This window comes from Panthera leo, chromosome D2 (assembly GCF_018350215.1).
Source record: "Panthera leo isolate Ple1 chromosome D2, P.leo_Ple1_pat1.1, whole genome shotgun sequence".
Lineage (NCBI taxonomy): Eukaryota > Metazoa > Chordata > Mammalia > Carnivora > Felidae > Panthera > Panthera leo.
The window spans coordinates 87,034,654-87,054,130 of NC_056689.1; the positions used below are offsets into that span (position 1 = coordinate 87,034,654).

At 57.7% G+C, this 19,477-nt stretch overlaps 2 protein-coding genes across 2 annotated transcripts; both read right to left on the reverse strand.

Moving 5' to 3' along the window:
• Positions 1-92: 92 nt before the first annotated feature.
• On the reverse strand, positions 93-4,331 carry FUOM (fucose mutarotase). The gene is made up of 6 exons (XM_042908270.1): positions 4,226-4,331; positions 3,418-3,486; positions 1,888-1,958; positions 1,598-1,696; positions 893-966; positions 93-630 (listed from the first exon to the last, which is right to left on the reverse strand). Exons 1-6 carry the CDS (start codon positions 4,308-4,310, stop codon positions 564-566), a joined length of 465 nt encoding a protein of 154 aa, XP_042764204.1. The 5' UTR covers positions 4,311-4,331; the 3' UTR covers positions 93-563.
• A 5,769-nt stretch (positions 4,332-10,100) lies between these two features.
• ECHS1 (enoyl-CoA hydratase, short chain 1) lies at positions 10,101-17,862 on the reverse strand. Its single transcript, XM_042908995.1, has 8 exons — positions 17,733-17,862; positions 16,378-16,575; positions 15,767-15,894; positions 14,887-14,986; positions 13,606-13,710; positions 13,006-13,125; positions 11,424-11,491; positions 10,101-10,472 (listed from the first exon to the last, which is right to left on the reverse strand). The coding sequence occupies exons 1-8, from the start codon at positions 17,818-17,820 to the stop codon at positions 10,407-10,409; spliced, it is 873 nt and encodes a 290-aa protein (XP_042764929.1). The 5' UTR covers positions 17,821-17,862; the 3' UTR covers positions 10,101-10,406.
• Between the last annotated feature and the right edge of the window lie 1,615 nt (positions 17,863-19,477).

Sequence of the window (19,477 nt, forward strand, 5' to 3'; positions counted from 1 at the left end):
AGAACAGAGAACAACAGACGTGGGCCCACCCCCCACCCCGACCACTTCCTGGAGCATCCAGACCAGGTGCTGACACCTGCCCGCCTGGTCCTCTCCAGGGCCACCCACATGTCTCCCCACTCAGGGCCACCTGGGCAGCGGCTCCACCCACCTCCAGGCCTCTTGCATAGTCACGGCCCCCCACGCAGTCTCCACTCCACCTGTGTGAGCTCTTGTCTCAAACTACAGGGGGGAGGGAGGCCTCACCTCCCACCTGAGGAGGCAGCAAGGGGGACGGAGGGATGGGCACTCCACGGAGCCAATGGCTTCCCTCGTGCTTAGAACCAAACAAGTCTTTGTGAGGGTGGGGCTGTTGTTGAGGCCTCTGGACACTGACAAACCACTACGGTTTCTGACATTTTCATAAATTGGGTGCATCCCAGTCCCAGGCCCCTCCCAGGACTGGCCCGGCCCCCGGGGCTCCCGGTTGGCTGCAGTCTGGGTGCTCCAGAGCGGGGCCAGCTCGTCTGTCGTCTGGCTCAGAGATCCAGATTTCCTCCTGGGCCCTGTGGTCTTCGCCAGGCCTAGCAGAGGGCGTCGGGGGCCAGCACCCCCTTCTTGAGGATGAGGTTTCCATAGAGGGCTGTCTCCCTGCATAAGGAAGTGAGCTGAGCACCAGGCTGGGGCCCGCTGTTCTGCCACCCACCTGGCCCACCTTCACCCCAGACGCTAGACTAATCCAGGGACCGGTCATCAGGGAAATCCCGTGGCGGTCATATTCCCAGTGGGGCATCCAGTCTGTCAGGGCAGGGCTGAGCAGAGGGTAGGGGGAGCTCTGGAGTGGGGAGGAGGGCCCAGCATGGCCCAGACCCAGCAGGACCAGCAGGACCCCATGGGCCTGGCCAGAACTCACCCAGTTGCTACAACAGCAAAAGCCTTCTTGGCCCGCGCATAAAACTCAAACCTCTCTATCTTCGCCAGGGTGTCCTGGAAGGCAAAATGTCATGGTCGAGGGACCTTGCTCAGAAACCCTCAAGGGCCCAAGCAGGTAGCAGGGGCATGAGGTCACATGGCTGCTCTGAGGTTCATTTCTCTGGCTCTCCTTGCTGGGGTCCCAAGGATGCTTGGCCTCTGAGCTGTGAGGGCTGGACAGGCAGGAGCATGGGGGGCTGTGGTGGCCACCTGCCTGGGGCCCTTGTGTCCGTTGGAGCTGGCCTGAGGGCAGGAGGGTGCCTGCCCAGGACAGAAGCCCCAAGCATCCTCTCCTCAGGTGGGTCCTGCCCAACACACCTGCCAGCAGGTGGTCCTTGGAGGACAAGCCCACCCCCTCACAATGCGGGGGTGACACACGGCATTGGCCGGGCCTCTGACCACAAGACAGGGGCCGGGGCACCTCACTTCCCCCTGGCTCCGCTCAGACAGGCTGGCGTGGGGGAGGGACCCTAGGCGAAGCCAGGTCAGGATCCTGAGGCAGGGCACAGCCACATCCCCAGGGTCGCTCTTCTGTGGAGGGAGGGCAAGTGCTGAGACAACTGTAGCATGGAATCTGGGGCCTCGGTCTTGTGCTCCTCCCGGCCTCCAAGGAGGTGAAGCTTTCCTGGTGGGGCCGCAGTCTCACCGTGCAGCCGGCCCCGGACAGGATGGACTGGTAGCTCCTCCACACCGGGGTCTGAAGGCCCTTCGTCCTGTCGCTGGGCACCAGGTCCATGACAGCAGCCTAGGCACAGAGGGGTCAGCTTCGCGGTCTATCTGTCTAGTTGCCCTGGGTGCTACCAGGCCCCCACACTGGGTGACAGTTCAGGGGTCCTCCGTTCAGGGTCAGAGCCCTTTGGGGACACATTCCTCCCCACTCAAGGCAAGTGGGCCCCCTGAGGTCTGACAAAGAAAGCAAGTGGAAAAGGCACTCACCGGGCTCTCTACGTAGGTGTCCAGGGGCAGCAGCTTCAGCACGGCCTCCAGGAGCTGTGGGATGCCCAGGCCTGAGGGCACAGTGCCAGCCTGAGACTCCAGCCCTCTCCCACCTGGCTGCCGATGGTGCCACCTGCCCTGTTGGCCTGTCCACACCGTTCCCCCTGGGCCTCACTCAGCTGGCCAGCAAGGATGCACTTGGGCCCAGGACAGAGAAGGCCCTGCAGGCACGTGCTGCCCGCCTGGGGACACTTATTGGGGCCACACTGGCATCTCCCCGCCCTGTGGCCATCCTGGCTCTGGGCCCGCCCTGCCCGTCCCCCTTCACTGCACTACACAGGTTATTGGTGGTGACCTCAAAGTCATCTATCAGGAAGGGCACCTGGGCCACTTCCCTGAGCCCAGAAGTCCCCCGACATGACCCCTGGGTTGCCACTCTTATCCTGTGGTGAGCACAGTGGGGCCTGGGAAGAGGCTGTCCCCACGGCCCCAGTTCTCCCGTAGAACCGGGTCCTGATTGTTAAAGAACTCGTGCGCTTCGTACAAAACTGGGAAATACAGAAACTGCTGGTGAGAAAGCCTGAGAGCACTTTCTTTTGCCGTCTTCTCTGCTCCTCTTGGTGGTTGACTTGTCCGCAAGCCTGGCTCCGACCCCTAACTGCTGGTTTCCACTAACACGCAGGGTGTGCGCGTCACTTGCAGGCTTGGCTGCTCCTTGCCTCCCAGCATTTGGCCTTTCCCACGGCCCATCCTCCTTGGGTCATCTGGCTCATGGTGTATACTGAGGCACAGCTGGCTCATCTCTGTCAGCAGGGAGTGGAAGCCAAGGCCGCTGGGTCTGGAGCTGGCAGCGCACTGAACATGCCTCAGACCACTGGCCTGCGTTGTCCGGGGCGGGGCGGGGGAGGGGTTGGCCCACGTTTCACATCTCTGTGCCTCAGTGACCTCGCCTCTCCACGGAGAGTCATGTCCCCCTCACGGCATCGCTGAGGGCGGGGAAACAGCCACGCCCAGTTTGAGCCCAGTGCCAGCCCAAGGAGCACAGGCCGCTGCTGCTCTTATCCCCCCTGCCCAGACCTCACTCTCGGTACAACTCTGCTACCTCTATCACCTTGGGGATCTGGTTCCAGGACTCTCCAAGTCAAGCCTCCTGCCCACCCCTTGGGGTCAGAGGGTCTTAGAAACAGAGCACGTGGGCACCTGGAGCCCGTGAGGCCAGGCCACCAGTACTGGGATTTCTAGTGAACACCTGACCTGGGTGTACTAGTGCTCAGCCAGCCGATGAGGCTCTGGGCCTCAGTTTCCCCACTTGCATGAAGTTACCAAGTGGTGTCTCAGATGGAGCAGGAGGCCCAGGGTCATCTCTGGGGTTGGGGTTGAAGAGGGTCCTGGTACCGGGATTTCCTGGCTCACTGGTGGGTGCTTGGGGAATGAGTGGGGATGGGGACAGAGCTGCCACACTTGGGGAGCCCAGAGCGCGGACGACTGCCCATCCACCCTAATCCACCCTGTCAGAGGTGGCCAACTCACCGTCGGCACGGATCTCCTCCGGGCCACACCTGCATATGGAGGAGGTGGGGAAGTTCACGTCTGCAAAAACTGAACAGCCATCCAACCTGATTAGACATCCCTTGGTGGGTCCTTGGGTCTGCGCAGCCCAGCTTCCAACTTCGTGGGTGGGCGCAGACCTCGGGTCACCTGCTCACTGCCCTCTCCGACCCCTCCCATCAGAGGTGGGGGGAGGGGACAGGGAGTTTCCCAGTGGTGTAGAAACTGCAGGTGCTTCCAGGACGAGGGCGGATTTTGGACCCGCGGCCTCCACCCAGCAGGGGCGCCCCGTCCTGAGAAGCTGCTCGCGTCCGAGGCCCGCCGCCCCGGGAAAAGATAAAGCGCCGCAAACAACTTGGTGTGACCCTTCGGGGGCCGTCTGGGAAGGGGTCTGGAGACTGAACACACCGGGCCTGAGGCCGGAGCTGGGAACTTGGCCGCCCCCGCCCCCCCCCCCCCCCCAAAAGCTAGGCTGATGGAGGGGCCGGGCCTCCCGGACACAGCCCTGCCTGGAGCAAGGGTCGCTGTCCTCGTGACCTTCTGGGACCAACCAAGGTCGGGGCAGGGGCTTGGGTCACCGCCCGGGGCCTCAATTTCCTAAAGGACGCGGGACGGGGAAGGAGGGAGTGTCCTACTGGGAAGTCGGATGGGGCGGCCTATGCAATGCCCCCACCGCCCTTCCCTGGAAGCGGGAGTCGTCGTCTCCTGGCCGGGCCACAGCCTGGGCCGGGCCACCTCCCGGCTTCTTCCGAGGGTGGGGGCCCCGAGGCCCTGTCCCCGCCGCGCTCACCGATCTCGTCTCCGTGCCCCATCCGCGCCAGGGCGTAGAGCAGCTCGGGGGACAGCAGCGCTGGGATGCCCTTCAGCACTACCATGCTCGCGGGTCTGGAGCGGGGGGCGGGGCCTCGACGGAAGGGGCGGACCCTGGAGCGGAGCAGGCGGGGCCTCGACGGAAGGGGCGGGGCCACGCGAGGCGTACCTGGGGCTGGAAGCTCCAAGCCGCGCTGGCTGACCCTGGGCAGGGGTGGTGACAACCGGCCCAGCCCCACAGGCGTCTTCCTGGGCCTCGCGTTCCCCGCCACGTCCAAGACCCGGGCGTCGTGTGTTTGTGGTCCGAGCTCTCCGCTGCCGCCCCTCGCGGCCTCCTCGCCCGCCTCCGCTACGCCCCCAGGCCAGGCTGAGCCCCCAGTCGCACCGCAGACCGCTGGGTCTCTGGTGTCGCTGAGTGGGGAAGGGCGGGTGACCAGACCTGTCAGACTTCTTTAACCAACATTCTTCCTTCAGGACACCCGCCGGCCTGCCCTGGGGTGGGGGAACCCTGGAGGGCAGGCAGCTGTGGCCTCTGGGCTAAGTGGGAGTGCTGGGAGTACCCCATTGGCGTTCTCCACCCTGTCCCCCAAGTGTCAGCCTGCTGACACCCCTCAGGTACCTGACTGGGGTACAGCACCCCATCCCAGGACAGCAGTGCCCTGACCTGCCAGCCTTCCTCAGGACTGGATCTTCCCACCCCCACCTTCCCAAGATGGGGTGTCCAGACTGGGGGGGGGGTGCTAGATCCACAGCTCCTTCTGGTAAACAGAGGGAGCACCTTGCCTTCAGCTGGCCAGAGTCCCCTGCCTGCTGACCCTTGTCCCTGCCACCTGGAATCTGGATGCTGGGCTCCCTCCTTAAGAGCCAGGGTCACCAACCATCTCAGGGTGTCACCACCTCCTGTACACTCCTTGCTGGAAGATGCCCACTTCCACAGCAGGGCACCCCACAGCCTGTCTGTGTCCAGGGCTCTGTCAGGTTCTGGGGCCTGATCCTGGTAGCCGGTAGCTGACTGCCATCCCACAGTGCCACAGGCACATCTCCACTGAAAGACGGGGTTTATTCCCTTCCCTTGAACCAGGTGGACCTTTGTAACTGCTTTGACCAGTAGAATATGCTGGAAATGGTGCTGTTTGGCTTCTGAGGTTAGGTCATAAAAGGCAGCACGGCTTCCTCCTGATTCTGTCCTCAGAACACTTGTCCAGGGAACCCAGTCACCATATTGGCAGGAAGCCCAGGACACATGGAGAGCCTCCTGGTGGATATGTTGGTCCTTGGCTCCAGCTAGGCCCCGCTGATGCAGCACCAACCACCAGAAGAGTGAATGAGTGGTCAGGAGGCCCCAGCTTAGGCCCCAGACACAGTGGGATAAAGACAAGCTGACCCATACAGACTGTGAGAATGGGTAGTGATTGCTGCCCTAAGCCACTAACTTTAGGGGTAATTTGTTACACAGCTCTAGCTGGCTGATGCAGGTGGCTCCTGGGCCCTGCTAAGATGGACACCAAGAGCTCCACCAACACTGTCGTTGGCCTTCTGTCTGTGTCTACTCTCCTCCCATCTGCTCCCACACTCGGGCTGGAGGGCAGACAGCAGAGCAGATGTGCACACATGTGCTGGCCTGGTCGTACCCCACGTAAAGACCCACGACCAAACCTCACTGCCCAGTGTGCAGATGGGGATCCTGTTCAGCTCCAGCCGGCCCTTAGCCCCAGGGCCTCGCCTCACAGTGCTGCCCCGCTCACCTGCCCAGTGGGAGACGGCCCGACCCAGAGCTGTGGGCAGGCTCTCTCCTTCTGGAGCCCACCTTCTTCCACTTCACTGCCACATGGACTTGGGGTTGTGTGGTCCGCGCTATTGTCATGACCCCCAGCCCAGCCCTGTGGTTCTGGGAATGCTGGGAGGCCTGGCTTCTCCTGGGAAGGTTCTGTACATGAAAGACAACAAAGCCACAGGAAAAAAAAGAAAGAAAGAAAGAAAAGAAAGAAAGAAAAGAAAAGAAAGAAAGAAAGAAAGAAAGAAAGAAAGAAAGAAAGAAAGAAAGAAAGAGAAAGACAGAAAAAAGAAAGAAAAAACATGTCTGTGTTTTCCTGCTGGGCCCTGGGGTGCTTGGCTGGTCGAGGGAGACAGTTGGAAACCAGCCTGGCATCTGGCAGGGCCAGGAACGCAGGGCTCTGGGCTGCCTGGTTGGGCAGGGTGAAGGCAGGAGCCGCCAGGGGCTGGAAGGGGGAGGGGGGGAGGGGGGGGCGGGGGACAGGGGAAGGCCAGCAGGGCCTGTACCCGGGCCATCCGAGTGGCTGCCTCCACCCTGGGTGAGGGTTGTGCCTGAGCAGTTTGAACTCCAAAATGGAAGTGTGCAAACATGAGGGGAGAAGTCAATCTGGTACAGAGAGATAAGTAAGGCAAGGTTTCAGCTTCAAAACAAATCAAAATCCCAAACAATATGGGGCCAGAAGTCCATTAACTCCAAGGGAGTGGGAGCTTCGCCTTGGGGTTTGTGGCCCCCGGGCAGTGTCCTGCTCAGGGCTGCCAGCGATGCTGTCACTCACGGCAAAGCCTGTGGCCGCGTGCTAGCCTCCCTGCAGCTCAGCCCAGAGCCCCCAAGCCAGCTCTCACTCCACCAGGCCTAGGGGGTGGGCTCCTGTCTCTGCCAAGTTCTGGAGCCCAAATAACCCTGTGGATACAGACATGTGAGGCACACGGAGACTCTGACGTGCATGTTCAACGTTTAACAATTTCTTGGCTTCTGGCTGCACACGGCTAAGACAGGGTGTGAAGACAAGTCTCAGATGGGCCCCTCAAAACCGGCTCCTCAGGAGGCGCCTGGGTGGTTCAATCAGTTAAGCGTCCGACTTTGGCTCAGGTTATGATCTCACGGTTTGTGAGTTCGAGCCCTGCGTCGGGCTCTGTGCTGACAGCTCGGAGCCTGGAGCCTGGAGCCTGCTTCGGATTCTGTGTCTCCCTCTCTCTCTGACCTTCCCCTGCTCTCTCTCTCTCTCTCTCAAATAAATAAACATTAAAAAAAAAAAAATGAAAAACCCCAGCTCCTCACAATCCTGGGGCACATTACTCGATCAAATTACAGAGGCTGCTGCCTCATGGCTGTGAAAAATTAAACAAATGGATTTCTCCAACTTTCAGGTTTCTTTCCTCGGACACCTCTGCTTGTTTATTCTAGAATGTGTGATAGGTGTTATGCCATCCAGCACAAACCCTCAGTTATGCATTCAGCTTTAATAAATGAGTATTTCCACATCTATTGCCTGAAGAATGCCCAGCTTTCTGGTGACCTGCCCAGAGAGCCTGTTCGGTGCGGCCCGAATCCCATTCCCTCGTACCTACTTCTGCCCATGTCACGCGGTCTGAGACCCCGAGGCTTATCTGTAAAGAATATCACCCTGCCTTCTGTCTGCACTCTCAGCCCCAGGGAGCGGGGGAACTCCCGCCTGCCTCTCAACACCTCCCTTCTGGAGCCTGCTCCAAACTCACTGACTTCTGACCACGAAGCACAGGAGAACAGACAGGTCCTGGGTGAAGCCCGCGGCGCTAATACCTGCAGGGCAAACGGTCTGCATAGGATCAGAATTCCTGTTGCGGCCCCGTGCCCGGCTGTGCTGCACAAATGTAACCAAAACACAAGAGCATGTCATCTAAGGTGTTCAGACAGCCAGGCTTTACAGGTCATTTCAACTCTTTGTCAAGCATTCAGCTCGTTTCCTGGGGCAGGGGGTACACACTCCTGGCCCTATCCCAGCCCAAGACTGGGACTGGATCTGCACGTCCAGAAATGATCTCAGCTGTGTTCCAGCCTCTGGACTACCTGCCCACACCTACCTGCAGGACACAGTGGAGGAGGCAACGGTCACGAGTGCTCCCAGGTCACCACTGAGCCGCAGGGACAGAGGGCTCCCAGGGATGCGCGCTCTGAGGCTCAGCTCCTGGACGAGTCCCTGCGTGGGCAGAGCTCTGCCCTGGTTTGTGAGCAGCACTCACCGTCCCCTGACAGGTGGGGCTGTCTCTGTAGAGCGACGCTGGCAGGGTGAGGGCTGGGGGTGGCGTGGCAGCCGGCAGGCGCTTTCCCCTCACCCGGGCCCATCAGTTAACCGGCAGCTGCTGTGCCACATGCACCAGTGTCGACAGCCAGCTGGGTCCCCATGGTGCCGGGCCTCACCTCAGAGGGTCCGATGATGTTCTGAGGCTGGGCCCCTGCCCTGGGGTAGTGACTGCTCGCTTCACCCCTGAAGCTCTCAGGCAGGACATGGGTCTCCGTCCTGTGCTGCAGGGCTTTCGCTCACGGACCTGGTGAGGGACGGTTTGGAGCCCCACGCTGTGCTGGCCCAAGAATTGAGCAGCAGACGTCTGGTGGGGTGTGGGTGGCCTCCTGTGACTGGGGTCCCTCCATTACCCAGTGCCCTGCACGGTGTGATCCAGGGGACGCAGCTGGCCCACCAGAGTCTGAAGCCAACAGAGGAGACGTGCTGTAGAAATTCGGTCTCCTACCGCAGGTTCCGCTGGGTGCCTTGGAGACCTCACATGCCAGGGCCCCCATGGTTCTGGTCCAGGTCTGGGGGCACGTGCATTCCAGCAAACACCCCAGGGGTTCGGTTCGGATGCATGTGGTGCCTAACATCAGTGCCGGAGACTCAGCCTGCCTGGCCCTGAGAAGCACCAGGGAGAGGCTAGCCGACGAGTTTAGATGGGACGGGGTAGGGCAGGTCCCTGTCACAGGCAGCCTGTCCCTTGACAGGCTCACTTCTCAAAATCTTACAGACACGCTCACGCTGAAGCATGAGGATTCACACACAGAATGCTCACCACGGTGTTTTGCACACAGTTCTGGTAACTGGATACTGGACGCAGCCTAATATCCAACACCAGGGGAAATAAACCACAACATACCTGCATAATTACGTATTTCAGGGCCATCGGGCGGGATGCTCGCAGGAACATTACTCAGCCATGAGAAGAAATCAAACTCCATTGTGTGCTATGACCTGGACAGAACTTGGAAACATACTAGATTCCTGGACACAGAAAGAAGGTGGCCGAGGCAGCACCAAGGCTGAGAGGTCACGGTTGGGAACAGGGGTTAGTGTTTAACGGGGACAGAGTCTCTGTTCGGAGGATGAAGCAGCATGGAGATGGGCAGCAGGGAAAACACCGCGAACACACTTGGAGAGTTAAAAACGGATGAGATGGCAACCTGTACGTTACGTATATTTTACCACAAGTAAAAGAATGCTCGTCAAACACGAGAAGAGGGTGCACTTGTAGGACGGGAGTAGAAGACAACCAGTCAGTGCACTTTGGAGAAGCGTGGATGCAGAATTCCATTTTTATAAAAAAGAAAACTGAGCTCCGTACTCATGTGTGCACGTGTATGCACAGAAATATCTAGAAAGCTCCGTGCCTGTTAGCAGTGGTGACCCTGTGTGATGGGTGACTTACTTTATGGACTTCTGTGCTGTGTGTCTGTTGTCACAACAACAAAGCAGAAGTTTGCACAGCGATGTGATGCTCACCTCCAGAGGAGAAAGGCACGACGCGATTTATGACTGCCATGTAGTCAGCAGCATCACCCCCGGAGCGGCACGTTCACTGGCTGTGAAACCACACAGCGACCCAGCAGGGGACACACTTCCATCTGAACATGACACGCTGTACACACTCACTATCTCAGTTTCTGAAATTGAGTGAAAACTTAAACACGCCAAAGGCTCATGAGCAGAATTATTTTCAGTTTATTTTGAGAGTGTGTGCGCGCAAGCAGGGTGAAGAGGCAGAGAGAGACAGACTCTCAAGACAGAGAACCTCAAGCAGGCTCTGTGCTGTTAGCGCAGAGCCCGACATGGGGCTTGGTCTCATGAACTGTGAGATCGTGACCTGAGCTGAAATCAAGAGTCGGACGCTCAACCGACTGAGCCCCCCCGGCGTCCTAAGCAGAATCTGATTAAGAAGAATATGCTTAGTCAGGACGTGAACACACTCCAAATGCCGATTCTCACGGCCGCTGGGTTCAGACTGCCCACCACTGAGAGCACAAGCCCCGAGGAGCTGAGTGTCACCCACACAGCCCTTTACAAGAGAAGGACTGATTTGCTTCTAAAACTGTCAGACTGTATTTTCTCTAAGTAGAGACTTCAAGGCAGAGACAGAGGCGCTCACTGGTCTTTGAAACTGGCCTTTCTCTTTTCCACAAATGCAGTCATCCCTTCCTTCCGGTCTTCCTGGTGGGAAAGGGAAAAAAGGCGGAGATGGACATTTGTCAAGCGCGGGGCTCAGCCTGTCTGGGGTTTGCTCAGTCTGTCGGGTTCCTCTGCCCTCCGATTTCCAGAGTGGTGGGGGCACCAGAAGGGAGGGTCCTGCATTGGGATCGCCTGGAAACCTGGCAGTGACCCAGATTCCCTGACCACTTAGGGTTGGCCTGGAAATGGCAGTTTTATAGGTCACTCAGCCCCAGGTCTGATCATTCAGGGGCCACTGATTTACATGTCAAATAAACTCTCATCCACAGAGAAGCTCAGATGCACGTGTTTGGGTCATTCACCTGTTCTGCACCTGGTTTGGTGGCGGTCTGTGTCAACGAGTGTCCTGAGTGCCAAGGAGCAGGACACGGAGTGCAAGCCCACCTTGCACCTTTCTCTGCGTGCGCGCATGTGCACACACGTGCACACGCATACCTTCACTCCCTCGACAGGCAAAGCTATTTCTAATCTCTCTTTTATGAAACACCTACATAAGACTTTCTGATAAAAAAGAGGTTTTAATGACCATTACAAGACTGAGCACCTTTCGGTTACTGTCAGAAACCCTAGAAAACACTGTTCTGAAGCTCTGGGTTGCAGTTTCAGAACACATTCAAATTCCGTTCCCAGCAATTTGACAGATCTAGGAAAATTATGGGCAAGCGGACTGCATTTACGTACGGGAGCTCGCTGTCTAAGAGTGCAGTTCCTAAGACCTTCCGTAACAGGAAGTCACTCTGTAAGAGCTTCCACACACTGCACTTATTTGCGAAAATCATGCTCACGGACACGATACATCTGATCCAGCTACTGGGGAAGTGAATAGTTCAACCAAAGAGAAATGGTATCTAATGAAAAAATCTACAAGGAAATTCTCCGTGATTTTTATGGCTGGGACACTTGTGACGCCTCATCTGAGTGTTGTTTACTCACAGTAGCGAACGTTGAATAGAAGAGCTTCTTCTCCAACTTGTTTCCCTCTGTTAATGTCATTTCAAAAGCTGAAAAAGAAAATCCTGAAGTCACGAACTCCGGTGTTAGATGTGGGAACACAGAAATTTTTTACAGTGATAGGGAACATTTCCCGCTGACCCACATCAACCTCAATTTCACCATGATTGAGACCGCAGCCTGGGAAGCCCTCCCTGGCTGAGACATCAGCAAAGCCACCTGCTTAGAGGGCTTCCTGAGCTTCCTGCCCAGTGGCCGAAAAAACAGAGGTGTGAGGAAATGAGTAAAAGAGTTTAACGACCAACTCTGCCCAATCACAAGAGAATCTGGGAGCCTACAGAAGTAGACGTATTTCACAAAACATTAAAAAAATAAGAATTAAAGGGGTGCCTGGGTGGCTCAGTCAGTGGAGCCTTGGACTTTGGCTCAGGTCATGATCTCATGGTTCGTGGGACGGAGTCCTGTGTCAGCCTCTGCGCTGACAGTGTGGAGCCTGTTGGGGATTTTCCCTCTCCCTCTGCCCCTCCCCTGCTTGTGCTTTCTCTCAAAATAAATAAAAATTACAAAAAAAGAAGAAAAAAAAGGATCTATTAAAAACAAAAAAGGGAATGAAAACCAGAAAAAGGAACATTGTGCCAGAACAGAGTCCTGGAGTCCCGGGCAGTAAGAACGTCATTGCTCTGGGCCCCATCTTTCTGGCGAAGGTGCAGTGTTTTTCTTGGCTGAGCACCAGGAGCAGCAGGTCCTGGGCGAGGGGTGGAACGGTGGCAGGTGCCTCTGACTGTGGCCTCACGGACACTCTGCAGGAACAGCAGTGTCCGCTTCTGGAGTGTGTGCTACCCACACACCCCCGCAGTGAAGCGTCACAAACATCAGCTCACTCAAGTAAGGTGGCGGCAGCCCAGGGTGACCAGCTTTCCCACATATGAGTGCAGGCCCGGGGGCCTCAGCAGCCATCTCAGGCCCACTGTCTTCTAGGCAGCACCAGGCAAGACCCCCCAATGCCTGGACCACGTGCTCCGTTAAAACTCCAGAAATTCTCAGAAGGGCCACAGCCGCTTGGCCGGTAGAGAGCAGATGGAGTCTAGAGCCACGAGGGGCAGCAGGCACGCTGACCCCGGTTCACAAGGGTGTCCACGAGCCTATACTACCCGCCAGGCCCTGCCCACGGCACAGCCCACACCCTGCTGCGGACAGGGAAGCATCCCCCACCAGGCTCTGGGGGCTGAGCCGACTTTCTCAGGAGGCAGATTGGTTTCACTCTAGGGACCATCCTTCCCATCCCACCCATTTCCTTGTAGCCCAGAGCTTGTCACCCTCTGTCCCTCAGGCTGGCTCCTTCCTTGGGTTGTGACAGCAAGGGGACTCAGAAGGTTTCAGGAGAATCTGTAGCCAGCAACCAAAAACTAGAACTCTACAAAGAGTCATGATCACAACATGAAGAACCTCGTGATTTCTGTCCAGGGTGGGTTAAGATGCATGACTTAGAACTAAAGCCTCGAGGCTCACGACTGTTCCTGTGCTGCCCGGCCCTTGGACCTCCGCCTCCCGGCAGAACCCCCACCTGCATTCACGGACTCTTTGGCCATTGCTGCTATGATTTTGGAATTGCTGGCAATTTTCTCCGCACACCAGATGGCTTCTTCGACCAGTGTCTCCACAGGAAAAATTTTGCTTACAAGACCTAAAACACAAAAAGGTAAATAACATGGGAAAACAGCACTGGTTATGTTTTTCTGAGTCATGATGCTGTGCCAAGAGCCCAGGTCTTCTGGGTGCTAACAAGGGGCTGCAGTGACACAGTAAAGGCTCCACGCCATCCCTGAGGTGGGGCCGATGCCCTCTGCTGCTGGGGCCACTAGGCTCTCACAGACACATAAATTAGGAAGAGAGAGTCCCCCAGGGGCAGAGAAGGAGTATGTCCGCCGAGGGTCTCCAAGATCCCCCACTGCTGACACTGGGCTTGGGAAACAGGATGGTTTTCTAATGATTCTTTAACCAGATGTTTGTTTTAGTTATTTTATACATGGGGCATTCCCAATAAAAAACAAAGGCAGCTGTCCCCGGGGTTCTCGGGACACCGGAAAGCACGGCTGGACACAGCCCTCCCCTCTCTACTCAGCTCCCCGTGAGGGCGGCTCCATGGGGCAGCGCTGGCTCCCACCTGCTTGCTTGGCATCCTGGGCAGAGATCCGGTCACCAGTGAGGACCATCTCCATGGCCAGTGACTTTCCAACAGCACGGGTCAGTCTCTGGGTGCCCCCTGCACCTGCAGGCACAGAAGGCTGCAGGTCACAACCAGTTCATGGCCAGTGCAAGCCAAGACGCTACAGACACACTTCCAGCAAGTTCTGAGGGGTGAAGATGGGCCCCATGGGTGGGGCAGGTGGGCAGAAAGGAGGCAACTTAAAGCCCTCAGGGGAGGCTCCTTTCCCTACTCAGGCCCCACGCCTGCCAGGCCGAGTCCTCTGCATGAGCAGCTCTCTGACAGGAGTCAGACTGCTCAGACCCTGGCCACGTGCAACCTGGAGGGCAGCTGGGGTGGCCTCTGACAGTGGCCTGCTGCCCTCAGGGTATGGAGTGAGACCAAGGGCTCCACCTCCTGGGCTGTTGAGTGTGTCTTTATCTCCAGTGCTGGCTTCTGTGCACCCCACTCACCCTCCTGCTCACTTGACACTCTGCAGCTGGAAAAACAGTGATCTGCCCAGTCATCTGCCCCACGCTGAACCCCAGGCTGCCAGGATGAGCCAAGGGGACCACCTGAGGGAGATACCCACAGTCCAGCAGGCTCAGGTACCATTTCAAGGAAGTGCAGGCCTTGGGCACAAGGACAGAAGAGCCCAGTGGTCAGCAGAGCTCATCCAGGGCTTTCCTTGCCCATATCTGACCCCACAGCTGCTCCCTGCCTGCCGGGCTGCTCAGGAGATACTGTGAGCTCCAGGCTCTACATGCAGGGCAGAGACCCTGTGGGGAAGTGAGCCAGGAGTCCTCATCAAGTGGTCCCCAGGGCACAGAGGAGTCACTGTTTGCCCACGGATCCCGTCAGCCTCCTCGTGCGGTATCTGATTCCCTGCTCTGTTGAACCTGGGGTCACAAGCCAGAATCACTGCAACTATAATTCAATATGCAGCCGGCCACTCCTACTAGCGTCTGACAAGGAATCGGGCTGTCATTAAAGGAGACTGCACAGCCGGAGGCTCTTGAGCCACTGTCTGAGCACTGTTGTGTCCACTGGGGCTTAGTGTGCTGGTCAGCAGAGGTAGCAATGGGAGCAGAAAGGTGGCCACCGGGCCAGTGCTCGTTCGGCAGCCCGGGGTCCCTCGTCAGAAGCAAGCTGCATGCTTTTGTCTATTGGTGGAAAAGCCCATCACTTCCTGAGACGTGGGCAAATTCCAGAGAATTATCTGAAGGAAGACTTTACACTAGAGAGGTCATCACGCTTTACCTGGGATGGTTCCTAGTAGGATTTCCGGCTGCGCAAACTGGGCTTTCTCTCCGGCATAAATGATGTCACACATCATAGCAAGTTCGCAGCCGCCACCAAGCTGCAAAACATGAGGCACCACCAGGAAACCCAGTCAGAAATTCACTCTATCTGCCTAAATTTTCTGTTAAAATGAACCTGCCCAAGAGTAGCAAGATTCACACAAGAGATGCAAAGTTAGTTACGTGTTCCCATAAGTTACCCACAAATGGCTGATGCTGGCAACGGGCCCAACAGCAAACTCTCTTCTGTGGGTCCCACAGGCTCGAAGGCAGCCTCGAAGGCAGCCAGGGAGTTCATGAATTAGCAGGCAGGATGGTGGTCCAATAAACCTGACTGGCTGACCCCGGCTTACCCAAGGGGAGCTTTGTTAAAGGATCACTAACAGAGCTGCCTTCATCACTTCGCTACGACCAGCCACAGTGCCTTTGAGTGCCCATGTGCCTGGACAGAGTCCCTGAACTACCATGCAGAGAACACGTCTCTCAACGGCAGCAGAAGCTGTCAGTTTACAGGTGCAGGGCAGGCTGCAGCCATTAAAACTGTACAGAAAAGGCAGAACGCAGCCTATAACCTAGTAGAGGCAGACGTTCCCTGGAGTCATGGGGGCTGCGGTGGGGACGGAGGGGCTCTCCTAACAAAGGAACCAGAAAGCCAGTGGTTGAATGTCCACTAATAAAAGCCAGTGCTGTAATGTGTTCTCTCTGTGCTTCCCGGGTCTTTGGCGTCACTTGGTAGGAAGGGCATGCTGGCTGGTAACGACACTCTGGCCTTTTCAAAACAAAAATCGGTTATTTGATGCCTGCCAGTGTGCTGAGAGGAGGTGTGGCCCGACACTCACGGCGTAGCCATTGACAGCAGCTATGACTGGCTTCTTAACCCGGGCAAGTCGGTCCCAGTGGCTCAAGAACATGCTGGAGTAACAGTCCTGGAACGTTCGGCTCTGCATCTCCTTGATGTCGGCTCCAGCTGGGGGGAGGAAACGAGGTCCCAGTTACGAGAGCAGAGACCCCATGTTGCTATGGGAGCTGTGAGTGTGTAGGAACGGCCCAGCAGGACCTGTGAGGCGATGGCCACAGGGACAGAGGCGATACACCATGGTATTTGTTGACGGAGGTGACACAGAGGGACCGCGGGACAGGAACCAGGTGCAAGCGGGACTCAGAAGGCTTATTCATTAGTCACTTAAGCCCTCAACGCACATAAAACCCGACTGTCGGGGACCCGAATTCCTCTCAAACTCATTTTGCTGTTGGAGCACACTTGAATGTTAAACAGACAGAGCAGTTATTTGAAGAAATACTCGTGTCGTTTACGCTTTACATCTAAAGAAACCCCAAGTACTAAAGCTTCTGATGCTGCCGCGGAGGTCTAAGTGCCTACAATGCCACGTGCCACGGTCAGACCGCCCCTCCAACACCTGGCTGACCGGCGGCCATGCTGCCCACACACCTGCAAATGCCTTCTCCCCACCCGTGAGGACGATGGCCCCCACAGCGGGGTCCTCCTCAAAGGCGTCCAGTGCCTGGTTGAGCTCCATGATCAGGCCATTGCAGAGCGCGTTGAGTGCTTTGGGGCGGTTCAGCTGGATCAGCCCCACGTTGCCGTCCTTCCCCTTCTTTTCTGTGATGAGGTACTGAAAGTCAGCACCTGGGGTGAGAGGGGACAAAGGGATTTCCATTCACGTAGGCATCAAACTAGCGGGACTTAACCCGTCAGTGGACGGAGTGACCCTGACATGTCCCCGGCCCAGTCCTCAGGCAGCAGCACACAGCTTTCAGCCTCGCGGGTGGCCTCTGTACCAGTGTCTACCCTCACAGAAGTGTGAACATTTCCTTAAGCTAGAAAGCAAACCCAACAATAAATAGCAGCCCACAGCGGCCTTCCTTCTTCTGCATGTGCTGGTCAACACTGCCCAGAACCTGCACTAGGGACATCCCGTGACCCTGCAGAAACAAGGGATGGGGACATAGGTTCTTTCAACAAATGCCAACTCGGTGGCAGAACCAAGCTGCGGACAGAACACAGCAGGAGGCACACACAGGGAAAAGGTGACTGCTGCGGCCGGGAGGGTCAGGCCGCTCAGATTTGGGGGGTCAGTAAGGCCTGGAGAGGAAGAAGTGTAACCTCGGAAACCACAGGTGTGTGTGGGGTGAGGATCGGCACCTACCCTGGGGGTCGGTTGGGGAGCGACACGGAAAATACTTAGAAGCAGCACGAATGCTGCCTGGGAAACGACTGCTGACTGCAGGTCAGGGGCAGAAGCGAACCTCAAGGAAACGGAGGGTAAGACCACAGGCCCTGGCAGCGGGCAGTCACGTGGGTACCTGCGTGGGTACCCGCCAAAGGAAGAGGAGGCAGGGATTCGCCCAGCTCAGGGGCAGGCCAAGCGCTCCTCGGGGGGCCCGCGGCCCCGGCTGAAGGCTGAGTGCGGGACGGGCCGGCCAGACCTGGGGCAGCAGCGGACACGGGCGGCCCGCACTGGAGGCCCGCCGGACCAAGCACGTGGCCGTTTCCAATCCCGAGGCCCCAAATGCACCTTCTCTTGAACTCCCGAAAACCAACAAGCAAACTGAAACGGTCAGCGGTCTCGGCACGTGGTCCTGATCCCAACTGAGGGGGCACCAGTAACCCCAGAGCCCAGCGGGGGAGGCGGCAGGTGCTGAGGGGCGGGGTCAGGCCCTGGCGGCGACTGCGGGTGCTGAGGGGTCAGCTCCGGGGTCGAGCAGGGTCAGGCCCGGGAGTCCCAGGTGCGGCCGCGGTGCCGGGCCCCCACCTCGGGTCCGCGCCCTCGGCCCCGCACTCACCCGAGGCGAAGGCGCGCAGGGCCGCGCAGCCGAGCCGGGGGCGCAGCGGGCCGCGGACGCAGCGTAGCAGGGCGCGCAGGGCGGCCATGGCGCTCTGGGACGAGTCGCCCCGCCCCGCGGAGCCGCCCCCGGCTCCGCCAGTCAGGGCCCGGCCCGCCTCCTGGCCGGCGTCGCGAGAAGGCGAGGGCATCGCGAGACCACCGGCGTGCCGGAAGGGGGCGTGACGGGGGAAGGGGTCGAGGCTCGAGGAGCCAAACCCGGCGCTCGAGTGGCGGCGGTGGGCTGAGGGATTTTGGGGGGCCCCGGGTGGCGGACACCAGCCCTGAAGATGCCGAGGGCCGGGCCCGCCGCTGTCTGACCGCCCGTGGGGACCCCGGTCAAGCCGCCTGACGTGCCCGAGAAGGTCGCCAGGGGCTGCCGGGGCCTCTTCTTGACCTTGACCTTTAGCCTTCGGCCCTTGCCACCCCGTTCCGGACGTGTCCCCCCACTTCCGGGACGAGCCCCCACGCGGCTTTCCCGGAGGCCGAGTTCGGGGCAGGGCTCGCGGGCTCGGGGTCCCAAGCCTGTGCGCCCTTGGGGACGCCCTGGGTCTCTCACCCGCCCCCCCCTCCCCCCCACGCAGTCCTGCACGACAAGCGTGACCGCGGGGTCGGAAAGAAGCTGAACAGAGTGATGGTTCCTGAGAGCTGTCCCGGGGGTGGCTGGCATTCTGTTGGTGCTTCGCCCCCGCAGCCCCGTGGGCTCGGCGCCGCGGAGACATTGTGCTGTCCCTGGCCCGCGTGCGCTCACGGTGGGGCGTCCCTGGCTGCACCTCCCGCGCGCACGGTGCGGTGCGTCTCGGGCCCTCGCGCTCGGTGTTGCACAGTTCCCAGCACCGAAATTTTTGTACTTGTAGGTCTAGACAGCGTGCGTGCGTCACCGTACTGATTGTTTACACTGGCGGCCAGGTAGCTACTGAATACTAGATTATGGGTAGCTTTATAAAAGTGATATTTAACTAAATTTTAAGAATGACCTTGTAAGTTTAAATTCTTTTGGTTGTAAGTTACGAGTGCTCAGACACCAGGCTTCCATTTGTATCTTGTGCAGGCTCTGCAAATGGAGACAAAAGACAGAGTCTACAAGTGAAAAGTACAATTGGAGTTTTAAGTAAATAAAAAATCAAACCAGAACCGAATACTCGGCAAGGTTTATTTCAAGGCTAAGGGTGGAATAAAGACCTTTTCATGCAAACAGAAACATTGCCAACTCTGTGCTAAAGGAGACTGTGTCCGCGTGGGCTACACGGCTGGAACAGGCACACAAAATGAAATGGTTCCAGCATGAGAGAATTTTCTGAGACCCCAGGGCTGGTGTTGAGGAGGGTGCCTGCTGTCCTCCATGAGGACAAGAGCACAAGTGACAGAACAAATGTATTAACCTTCAAAATAAAAGTCACTTACTTTACCAGCAAAAATGGGTTTATTTGGAAATAGCAGAGAAGAGCAATTAGGGACATGCCAGCTATAGTCCAGTGCAACAGAGGAGAGGAACTTTATTTTATGCAGAAGGAGGACTTTGGGAGGCACTGCCTCAAGCTGAAGTCCTTTGGAGAGAAGCAAGAGTTCCTGGTGATGAGCGTTTCTTGGCTGAGTTGCAGGAGTGGTCCTTGTTTTTGTGCACATGCAATGTTCATCTCTTCCTGTAGGGGCCTGTAATTGATGATCCTTTATTCCCAAGGATTCTTATGTTGGGTCTGTAATTCA